General features: G+C 44.8%; 1 protein-coding gene across 1 annotated transcript in view; it reads left to right on the forward strand.

Moving 5' to 3' along the window:
- Window positions 1-360: 360 nt before the first annotated feature.
- The window catches only part of EP300 (E1A binding protein p300), a 74,721-nt gene continuing 62,908 nt past the window's right edge, over window positions 361-12,173 (forward strand). Inside the window, exon 1 of the mRNA XM_067698199.1 lies at window positions 361-1,742. Coding sequence (XP_067554300.1) covers window positions 1,649-1,742 — 94 coding nt within the window. The 5' untranslated portion in view covers window positions 361-1,648. The remainder of the gene's footprint in view (window positions 1,743-12,173) is intronic.

Raw genomic sequence — 12,173 nt, forward strand, 5'->3', positions numbered from 1 at the left:
TTGTCGTCCTCCCCGAGTAGCTGCCAGCCCCGTCACCCCCAGTTCCCACCGATCTCCTACGCAGAGACCCAACCCAGACACAGTCCCCCGTAAGTGTCCACCGACTGAAAATAGATACCGAGCCCGCCCCTGACCCCCCCCTTCAAATCCTCCCCTTTAAAGGGAGCCACCGGGTGACGCCGGGGGAGTTTGCGGAAGCGCCAACCGCGTTGGGGCCTTGGGCGGATCCCGTGATTGGAGCCGGCCCCGCCCCCGGGTCCTCTTCCCCCATTGTGAGAGCGGCTCGGGCCCAGGCCCCGCCCACTGCCACCTCCCTCTGGAGGCCCAACCCCTCCCCTTTTTTTCACCCCCCCCCCCCTTGGCTCATTTCCGGCCGCCGCTGCTACCGCTAGCCTGTAAGGAGGATTCGGCAGAGGGAAGAAACAACAGCCGCCATCTTGTTTGTGTGCTAGGCTCGGGGGGAGAGAGGGCGAGAGGGAGCGGGCGAGAGTGGGCAAGCGGGGTGCCGGGCTGACTGCGAACTGCGGGAGCGAGAGTTCGGAGGAGAGCCGGGACGGAGAGAGGCGGCAGGGGCCGAGACAGTGGCAGGGGGCCCGGGGCGCACGGGTTGAGGCGACCCCCAGCCCCCTCCCGCCGGCACACACCCCCACCGCGGCCCGGGAGCCGGGCCGGCGTCGACGCCTAGGGCGGACCATTACATAACCCCGCGCCCCGCGGCGCCTTCGCCCGCCGCCGAGGGCGGCCCCGAGCGGAGCCCCGGGGGGCGGGCGCTCCCGGCATCTGGCCGCCGGGGGTGGGGGCCGTAGCGGCGGCCGTATTTATTTATTTTCCGCGGGAGGGAGGGCGAAGGAGGAGAGCGCGGCGCGAGAGGAAGCCGCCTGCGCTGCCCGCCAGAGCGGGGCCTCCTCGGTGGCCTCGGCGTCGGCGCGGGCTGGCGGCGCTGCTCGGCCCGGCCCCCTCGGCCCTCTGCGCCGGCGAGCTCCGCGCCCGGCGTCCTCGCCGCGCCTCCGCCGCCTGCCGCGCGATGTGAGGCGGCGGCGCCAGCCTGGCTCTCGGCTCGGGCGAGCTCTCTGCGGCCATTAGTGGCCGGTGCGCCGGCGGCGCGGAGCGCGGCGGCAAGAGGAGGGTTCGGAGGGTGGGGGCTCAGGTCCGGGAGGGGGCACCGGGAGGAGGTGAGTGTCTCTCGTCGCCTCCTCCTCTCCCCCCTTTTCGCCCCCGCCTCCTTGTGGCGATGAGAAGGAGGAGGACAGCGCCGAGGAGGAAGAAGCTGATGGCGGCGGCGGAGCTCCGAGAGACCTCGGCTGGGCAGGGGCCGGCCGTGGCGGGCCGGGGACTGCGCCTCTAGAGCCGCGAGTTCTCGGGGATTCGCCGCAGCGGACGCGCTCGGCGCATTTGTGTGCCTGTGCCCTCCTCCGGGCCTGGGCTCAGGCCCGGCCCCTCGCACTTGCCCCTACCTTTTCTATCGAGCCCGCATCCCTCTTCAGCCACCGCGATCCGGCGAAGAGAAAAAGGAACTTCCCCCACCCCCTTCGGGGGCCGGCGGAGCCCCCCAAGCCCACCCCAGGGATCCGGGCGGGGACCCAGGCCTGAAGAAGAGATTTCCCGGGGATTCTCGTTTTCCTCGCCCGTATCTCCGAAAGAATTAAAAATGGCCGAGAATGTGGTGGAACCGGGGCCGCCTTCAGCCAAGCGGCCTAAACTCTCATCTCCGGCCCTCTCGGCGTCCGCCAGCGATGGCACAGGTTAGTCTTGGGAACCCTGGCCTTCCACCTCCTCCTTAATCTTTTCTCCTCGCAGCTTTATTCGTCCATATTTTCTTTCTCTCTCTTCCTAGTTCTCTGCCTCTTGATTGATTTTAAAGGTGTTTGAATGAACTGGTCGAAGGCGTCCAGTAGCCCAACCATTTTCTTTCCTTCTTAATACATTTATTGCAATACTATGTCATATCGCTGTGTGTTCTGGAATTAGAGGTATTGAGTGGTGCTGCAGAAATGGCCTTTATTGTTGTTGCCATTCAGTTTAATTTTGGAAATGCCAGTGCATTTGAGTGTAAGGGCCTTTTTTGCAATTTTACTTTTTCTGTTGTTGATAAATGAGGAATCGTGAATCCTTTCTTCCTGATCGTACTTGTCCCGTTTCCTCTGCTTTCTACTCTTCAAGAATTTCTCTTTACATGAGATTTTCTGTTGAGGATGAGGATATAAAAAAATCTTGGTTTTATTTATTTGTGTGTGTGTGATCCAGGATTTCAGGTTTGACGTGAAGTTAAACGTCAAACCCGAAATTTGGTATGAATTATTTTATCTACCATTCCCAGCTTTTTTGCCGACCCCCCACACCCCCATTTGCTTTAAAAATCAATATGGAGCGCTGTTCATTTTCCATCTCATTTCTTTGGTGCCAGACCAAAACGTCTGAAACTCTGGGGTTTTTAGGTTGTGAGAGAGGACAGAGGCATTTTCTTTGCAGTTTGCAGTTACTTTCTCTTTGGGGAGGGCTGGATGGGGGGCTAACAGATTTTATGGAGTTATGTACTTGGAAATCAAGATTAAAAGTTGAAAGAGTCCCAATCATGAACTGCAAACATGAACTGATAATACAAGAATTTTAAATGTGCAGTAGGTTTTGTATTTGTGTGTTTTGTCTTTTTTACACTTTAAACATATGTGGAGATCCAGATTTTAGTTTTAAAAAGCGCTTCAAATTTTTTACTTCACTCATTTGTGGACTAGCCCTTTTGTCAAGAGAAATTCGGGGAGACTTCTTTCCATCATTCCCTTCTTACAGTTAGTTTGATGCTATCCTGATGGCCACCGACCTTCTCTTTTGCTGTCTTAGTTGTTTGAGGTGCCAGGGTAATGAAGATGAAGAATGGCTGGCCATCTGACAGTCTACAAGATGTTCCCCCTTACTACGGAGCATCTCTTTAACTCCCTGAGAAAACAGGCTCAACGTCATTCCTCCATCTGCCAGTGAGAGTGCATAATGGAGTTAAATGTACCTTTTGAGTTTGTAGAGAACTTCTAAAGAAGCGTGGTTCTAAGTAGGCTCGTTTCTGTGGGTGAAAAACGTAAGGATATGGCAAATGCTTTGGATTCTTTGCTTTTATAAGAAAGATGTATCGTGAGTTTAAGGTAACCTGCAAAGATTGAGGATTTTTGCAGAGTTCCTCTGCTTCAGGCTTGTAACGTTGGCAGTACATGAACTTTGATCTGTCCTCATTCCTTGAAGTTTCTGTAGTCTTCAGGGATTTTTTTTTAAAACCTGTGTTTTTTCCTCAGAATTCATACCCATATGGAGTATTGTATTCCTTTGTACTTACTAAAATGTCACTTGGTAGGACTTTTAGATCACCTTTAGACACATTTTTCACCTGTAGATTTTTGTTTTGTTTCTTTAGTTTTTGTGTAATATGGTAATGGATTTTACATTTGAGTTAGCCAGTGACTGGGAATATTGTAGAGAAAACTTTTTACTTGTACTGTTTTGATTGATGACTCCTGATTTGAACAGTTTAGTCTTAGAGTAATGCAAGGTCTGAAAGGGAGGCTGTGCTCTCTTGTTCAAATATCTCTGTTCAGGTGCACTGCTGCAGTCTCCATATTTGATCTGTGTATTTGGTAACTTTAACTCATTTTGGTCCTGTCTCACCTGACTAATGCACAGGAACTGTTTTGCTACTTGAAATATCTTTGAATCATTGTAACAGTGCTAAATGTATCAAGTGGGTTTTTATAATATAAAACCCTCAGCACTGAGATTAATTCAGTCTTAGTCCTAAGAGTTTATCTTTCTCTAAATTTTGTGTAGGTTGTGTAGGTTGATTTTTCTGCCCCCAGGATTCTACTCCCCTTAAGATTCTACTCCAGGAATTCTTTGGTATCCAATTTTTAATGCTAACCAGTTTGGATTTTTTGATGGGGGAAGGGGAGAAATGAGTGTTAAGAATATACTGTCCCCCTGTGAACTTCAAGTTGGACACCATTACATTTTGATTTTTATTTGCATCTAGCACTGTGTAGTATAAGTTTGCAGTCAACTTTTAACAGAGACTCTTCATTTTTTAAAACATTACATTTTAAACTTGTAATTTCTACATTTTTACTTCTGAGTTGCCGCATATTTTGTAAATGTGAATGTAAATTATTCCTTCGTACTTGATTAATTTTATTTAGAACTGTTCAAAATTATCCCAAAATGCTAGACTCCAGAAACTTTTTTTAAATGATTGAGGCTTGCAGTTTTAGTAGTGTAAGTGTACCTGCCAAGAGTGTTTGCATGTTCCAGTTTTATAGGAAAGAAAATTGGAACCCAGTTGGGTCGACATGCTAAACTAAAGTGTTACAAAACAAATTAGTACTTAAATCCCAAAATTTGATTTTCTAAGGTTATCCACTGATGCAGAATAAAAATGACTTATTTAATTTTCAAAGATTCTTCTAAAAATTTTCTAGGTTGATAAAAATAATTTGAATTACATTTAAGTTTTACATGTTAGAATGGGGAGAAAGACTTACCACTTTTGTATTTTTATGTTCCTGTTTCAATCTTTGCACTTGATACATTGAAAATACTATTTAACTTGGCATGGTTAGATCAAAACTGTTTGAGGAATCAAATGCCTTCCTGTCCTAACACCTCCATTACCACTCCATCATAAAAACCATTTGCAAAAATTTTTTGGTAAAATTATTGACCAGAATAGTTAATACATTGTCCTTCAAATATTTCTTGAACCTGTTTCTGATAATTACCTGTGTGATGGAATGATGAGGATGATATATTGCCTTCATTGCTCACAGGACATGTTTTGTCACTGCTTTGTGAACACTTGATGCTGTATGGGCTGAAAGAACAGACTCTGGAAAGAGGCGTGTCGGCATTAGGATCTGGCATATTTAGTAGGGTAAAAGATTCTTCTGGTCTTGGTATGGTTTTGTGGCCCTGCTGTGTACCCATGTGTCAAAATTGGCTTGGATTTTATGCCCGTTTTCATTTTGAAGGCACAGGGCAGATACATCTGCATTTTGACCCCTAGATTAGTGTACACAATAGATTTTTTTGTGACAGGAATTTTTTTTTAACATCTTTATTGGAGTATAATTGCTTTACAATGTTGTGTTAGTTTTTGCTGTATAACAAAGTGAATCAGCTATATGTATACATATATCCCCATATATCCTCCCTCTTGCGTCTCCCTCCCTATCCAACCCCTCTAGGTGGTCACAAAGCACCGAGCTGATCTCCCTGTGCAGTGCAGCTGCTTCCCACTAGCTATGTTTTACACTTTCAGAACCTTTTTTTTTAGATTCCATGTATATGTGTTAGCATATAGTATTTTTTCTTTCTGACTTACTTCACTCTGTATGACAGACTCTAGGTCCATCCACCTCACTACAAATATCTCAGTTTCGTTTCTTTTTATGGCTGAGTGATATTCCATTGGCAAGGATTTTTTAAATGTCAGTTTTACTTTCTCAACACCATTGTGTCTTAGTGGTTTGTCATGTAACTAGAATATTTTTTTTTGGAGATCATTTCTTTGTTAGCTCTTAAACCTGTGATACTGTGTTTTAATTTTATTTTTCGGGCATCAGCGTTTACATGAGAGTTCTGCTTCTGAAGTTTTTGAGTTACTGCTCTTTGGTCCAGCGAGGTATTGCCGACCTCTGCTAAATTGCAAAACGTTTTACTAAGTGTCTCGAACTCTGGCAGTTGCTTACTCTCAAGGCTTTGTAAGTTCATTTATAGGGCTTCAAGAAAGCTATCTGTGGTGGATAGTAAGTTAAGGTGACTTGTTACGTTGTAAATCTTGTATGTGTTACAACAAGGGTTCCCTTTCTCAGCTGGAGTTCATATTCTGTTACAGAGGTAAGAAATGTATTCGCATGTCCAGTGATTGGATGATGGGGAGGGAGGAAAAGGTTTCTGCCTTGGTTGCGACATTGTTTTCTCTGTTTTACTTTGCTTTCTACCTTTTCCTTAGTCTATTCTATAAAGTGGGGGGGGGGGTAAAACGAGAAGTTGAAAATTAGTGCCTTGTGGTGTTTTTGTAAGGACATTAAGTGGTAAATAAGAAAGAAAACGAGTAAGAAGAATGTTGCAGATACAAGTGGAAGTGTAAAATGCTTCTTCCTGGTATATTTACAAAAACAATTCAAGAGTTATTCTGCCAGTTCTTACACCCAACAATTAATGGAAAAATAAGACAACTTGTTTTGTGTGTTTTTGAAATTTTAGGGTCCCTCTTTAGAGAATTTCTGAAGTTGAGTTTTTTTTAGTGTGGCAAGCATTAGAGAAATTAATGGGCAAGTTGAAAATTAAATTATGCCACGTGTAAAATATTTAAAACATTGGCTTTTGCAGATGATTTTTTTTCATGAAATGGATGGTAATTTTCTTCTGAAATTTTAATGGTAAAATATTTTATTGCTCAGGTCTCAAAAAATGTTTAAGAGAATAAACATTGAGGTTTTAAGCCTCTTCTGAACAATTTGGATATCATTTGTTTTTAGATGTAGATCTTTTTGTTTTCTTTTTTAAGATTTTTTTGATGTGGACCATTTTTATTTTTTAATTTTATTTATTTATTTTTGGCTGCGTTGGATCTCTGTTGTTGCGCGCAGGCTTTCTCTAGTTGCTGCGAGTGGGGGCTGCTCTTCATGGCGGTGCGTGGGCTTCTCATTGCGGTGGCTTCTCTTGTCACAGAGCATGGGCTCTAGGCGCTCAGGCTTCAGTAGTTGTGGCACACGGGCTCAGTAGTTGTGGCACACAGGCTTAGTTGCTCTGCGGCATGTGGGATCTTCCCGGATCAGGAATCGAACTCGTGTCCCCTGCATTGGCAGGCAGATTCTTACCCACTGCACCACCAGGGAAGCCCGTGGACCATTTTTAAAGTCTTTATTGAATTTGTTACAGCATTGCTTCTGTTCTATGTTTTGGCTCTTTGGCCACGAGGCATGGGGGATCCTAACTCCCTGACCAGGGATCAAACCTGCACCCCCTGCATTGGAAGGTGAAGCCTCAACCACTGGACCGCCAGGGAGGTCCCTAGATGTAGATCTTTTTAAATAAATGCCCCAGAAGGCAATTAGGAGTAATTTAGTTGAGAGAGAGTATAAAATTTAAACTGCTGGAAAAAAGTGAGTGGTGAGAGAATTTGTTTTGGAGTCAGACTAGTAGAGTTAAAATCCCTGCCTTTATTACCTGTGAGCCTTGGGCCAGTTACTTAATCTCTCTGTCTCAGCTTCCTCACCTGTAGTACCCACCTTGTAGGATTGTGGTAAGGAATAGTAAATGAGAATTCTCTTTGTCAAATACTTAGGACAGTGTTTGCTGCAGCATAGTATGTTTTCATTAAGTGTTAACTGTTTTTAACTTTACTGCTAAATATATCCCAAAAAAGCAGTGCTGGATTTTTTTAATGGGTATACAGATAGATTGGGTAAAGAGAAAACAAAATGTGTGAAGTTGAGAGTGGTCTGAAAAGTAAGGCTTACAGAGCCTTACTTTTAAGGTGCAGAGTTAGCGTATACATCATCTATTCAAAGATTAAGTTTTTTGAGAGTATAAGAATATGGCAGCAGAGGTTAAAATAAAAGTATATATATTGTCACATAGGGGAATCTTGTATATGTAAGTAATTGAAATGAACATAAATATTTAAGGCATAATGAGAAATAAGATTGTTCTTATTGGAAATGATCAAGGTAAGAATGGCTTTTTTCTAAAGAATCATGTGGTTGAGCATTATTTTTTATTTATCTGGGTCTTTTTTTAATCATTTTATTTATTTTTGGCTGTGTTGGGTCTTCGTTGCTGTGCGCGGGCTTTCTCTAGTTGTGGCGAGTGTGGGCTGCTGTTCGTTGCGTTGTGCAGGCTTTTCGTTGCAGTGGCTTCTCTTGTTGCAGAGCTCGGGCTCTAGGCGCGGGCTTCAGTAGTTGTGGCATGCGGCCTCAGTAGTTGTGGGTTGCGGGCTCTAGAGTACAGGCTCAGCCCAGGCTTAGTTGCTCCGCAGCATGTGGAATCTTCCCGGACCAGGGCTAGAACCCGTGTCCCCTGCATTGGCAGGCGGATTCTTAACCACTGTGCCACCAGGGAAGTGCATTATCTGGGTCTTAAAAGAAGACTTTCTTAAAGGAGGAGGAAGAAAAGTAAAAGGGGCAATGCAGAGCTTTTCAATATTTTTTGACCACACCCAAGTAAGAACTACATTTTACATGGAGAACCAGAGACCCTGTCTCAGGAAGTGAGCAAACAATATTTATCCTACCTAGCCTTACTACTTATAATATACTCTGATATTTTCTATTGCATTTCATGTTTTAAAAAGTGGTGGTCGTGGGCTTCCCTGGTGGTGCAGTGGTTGAGAGTCCGTCTGCCGATGTAGGGGACGCGGGTTCGTGCCCCGGTCCAGGAAGATCCCACGTGCCGTGGAGCGACTGGGTCCGTGAGCCATGGCTGCTGAGCCTGCGCGTCCGGAGCCTGTGCTCCGCAACAGGAGAGGCCACAGCAGTGAGAGGCCCGCGTACTGCAAAAAAAAAAAAAAAAAAGTGGTGGTTGTGACTCACTATATTGATTTCATGACCCACTATGGCTTGTGACTCACAATTTGAAAAATACTAGTTTAAAAGAGTTGACAAGCTGCCAGTTGTCCTGTATTGGACCAACGTCCTGTATTGGACCAACGTTTTCTGTATGCCCGGCATTTCATCTCAAAACAGGGAATACTCTGGTGATCCAGAAAGACGTGGGCCCTTCCTTCCTGGGGTTTGTAGATAAGGGGAAAGAATGACATTCAAGTCTGATGTGACCAGTGTTGTATATGTACAATGTACAGTGTTGTATTTGCACGGTGTACAGTGGGAGAAACGGGTACCTAACCTGTAGTTACTGTTGCTCTAGTGGCTTTTTTTGAGGAAATCGGTGTCTGATCTTGGGATTTGAAGGATAAAGGGTTTCTAAGAGTGAGCCCAGGTTGAAAACAAGAGATGGTCTGTCATGGAATCTGTAAATTTCGTCTATCTGGGGGATAGCAAGAAATATAACTGTAGAGGTGAGCAAGGGGCCAATCTTGCAGGATTTATTGGAGTTACTGCTTATTGGAGTTTAGATTTTTTTAGCTCTTTTAAATGGATGGACAGAATTGTACCTTAGATGATTGACTAAAGCGAGGAATGGTTTGGAAAGGAACAGGGGAAAATAGGCAGGGAGACCAGTGAGATGACTGTTTCAGAATTCCAGCTGTGATGAGGGTGGCCTGGATTAGTACACGGAAAGAAGTGAAAAGGTTTGAGAGAACATGGGTGGTCAGCAGAACTTGGGGATTAATTAATTAGTGTCAGAATATTGCCATAGAGGAATCAAGGGTAATTCCCAAGTTTCAAGCTTGGGTAGCAGAATTGGTGAGGATGTCATTTATTCAATACTTAGAGAAGTGTTTGTGTATGGATATGGATGGGGGGGGTTGTGATGAGTTAAATTTGCATATTTTGAAGTTGTGTGATTCTCCTGAATTGGGTAGTCACTATTTTCATTTGGAGCACCTTTCATTCGAGCCAAGAAACATTGACTACCCACCAAGTTTTAGGTATTTGGAATGTAAAGATGAATCAAGGTGCAGTTTCTGCTCTCAAAGCCTTTAGGATCTGGTGGAGTTGGTAGTACACGTATCCACACAGTTTTCCCATGAGTTATACTCTGATAAGGTTTTTTGTTGTTTTTGTTTGTTTGTTTTTTTGTGGTACGCGGGCCTATCACTGTTGTGGCCTCTCCTGTTGCGGAGCACAGGCTCCGGACGTGCAGGCTCAGCAGCCATGGCTCACGGGCCTAGCCGCTCCGCGGCACGTGGGATCTTCCCGGACCGGGGCACAAACCCGTGTCCCCTGCATCAGCAGGCGGACTCTCAACCACTGCGCCACCAGGGAAGCCCTACTCTGATAAGTTTTAAATGTTTTAGATAAAGGCAGAGGATAGGGATTATTTCTGACAGGATGGGTTTGGAGTATTGGGGGAAAACTTCATATAGAAAATGTATATTAAAATGGGGGTAGGAGAGCATGACCTGCTTTTTCTTAGAAGTTGGGAATTACCTGGTGGTCCAGTGGTTAGAACTTTAACTGCCGAGGGCCCGGGTTCAGTCCCTCCTTGGGAACTAAGATTCCGCAAGCCATGCGGTGCAGCCAAGACAAAAAAAGTAGGGAAAGTTGGAGTGGTATTTCAGGTGGAACAAATACAAGTGGTTTTTATGTGACTGGAACAGACCATACGGTGGAATGTTTTCATGGGAGACAGATGGAAAAGGATGTTAGGGTCCTAATATGGAAAGACAAATATGCTAAGGAATTTGACATTCATCTCACCATCTGGATAAAAATTTTATGAGAAGAGTGACATGGTCAGGGAAAGAGTAATGCTAGTGACACTGCACAGGATCAGTAGCAGGGAGGGAACCTAATGGCAGGAAGACTTAGGGTTTGTCATTTATCTCTTGAAATGCACTTATCATTTGTCTTTGAAGTTTTTGGTAAATTGGAGTTAACAAAGTGAACTGTTTATTTTCTTAAGATCCAAGTTTTGTTTACCAGTTGTCATGCATGTAGAAAATGTAGCAGATTTTTTTTAAAAGTCACGCTCCCCTTTCTCTTTACAGATATACAATTTCTAGGAGACTTTTTCTTTTTTTTTTCAGAAATGGTACGATAGTTTCACTATCTAGGATCCCCTATAGGCATTCCCTTGGAGCAAACCCCAATTAGGCAAACAAATCCAACCCTCACTGCAAAGCTTCTGTCAAAATGTTACTATACTCGGGCTTCTCCGGTGGCGCGGTGGTTAAGAATCTGCTTGCCAATGCAGGGGACACGGGTTCGAGCCTGGCCCGGGAAGATCCCACATGCTGCGGAGCAACTAAGCCCATGCGCCACAACTACTGAGCCTGCACTCTAGAGCCCATGAGTCACAACTGCTGAAGCCCACACGCCTAGAGCCTGTGTTCCACAACAAAAAGAAGCCACTGCAATGAGAAGTCTGCTCTCCGCAACGAAGAGTAGCACCCGCTGCCACAACTAGAGAAAGCCTGCGTGCAGCAACGAAGACCCAACACAGCCAAAAATCAACCAATTAATTAATTTTTTAAAATGCATATTTTGAAAATTAACCTGTACTTTTGCCCTTTGGCTCTATTAGCTTTCACAGTTCACCAGCTGCCAACATGCATAGCTATGTGATCCTGTGAAACTTAATATTGATTATCATCTTCGATCAAATTTGTATATAACCCACAGGTTGTTACCAGTTGTTTTTTGGTTTTGGTTTTTTTGGCTGCGTTGGGTCTTCGTTGCTGCGCGCAGGCTTTTCTCTAGTTGCAGCGAGTGGGGGCTACTCTTTGTTGCGGTGCGCGGGCTTCTCATTGTGGTGGCTTCTCTTGTTGCGGAGCACGGGCTCTAGGTGCACGGGCTTCAGTAGCTGTGGCTCGTGGGCTCTAGAGTGCAGGCTCAGTAGTTGTGGCACATGGGCTTAGTTGCTCCGTGGCATGTGGGATCTTCCCGGACCAGGGCTTGAACCCGTGTCCCTTGCATTGGCAGGTGGATTCTTAACCACTGTGCCACCAGGGAAGCCCTCGTTACATTTTCGTAGTGTCCTTCAAATTCAATATTGTAGTTTTAAGTGTTTATGCACCTTTACTTCCTTGATAGGTGGGTTTTTTATGATTAGGTTAATTCTGCTTCATCTACGGAGTATTAAATGCCATTTCTGAAATAAAGTACTGGATGAAAGTTAGGATGGTTATTTTAACCTGATAAGTTCATGAAATTTACAAAATCGCCTCATTTTAAAGGCCACGGTGTTTTAAAACGTCATACTTTGTTAAGCACCCAAAACAGCTGAGTTAATGTAAGAGTAGAAGTGCCCTAAACCAATAAGGAGAGATCTTTGTGAGATTGATAGTTTTCATGTCTAGCCAAACTGTTTTAAGAATTATTAGAGTTCTGTAGATTTGACTTTCATCTCTAATCCTTAGTTTTTTAAATCTCAGATCTCTGCCCACCTCATCACTCACCTGGCTCCCCCTCCTTTGAATTACTTCAATTGCTGTGGCTCAGCTTGAGTTGTTCACCTGTCCTCCTTTTTTCCACTCTTCACTTGTCTAGTTCCTACTCGTCCTCTGGTCT

Source organism: Pseudorca crassidens, chromosome 11, assembly GCF_039906515.1.
Source record: "Pseudorca crassidens isolate mPseCra1 chromosome 11, mPseCra1.hap1, whole genome shotgun sequence".
NCBI lineage: Eukaryota > Metazoa > Chordata > Mammalia > Artiodactyla > Delphinidae > Pseudorca > Pseudorca crassidens.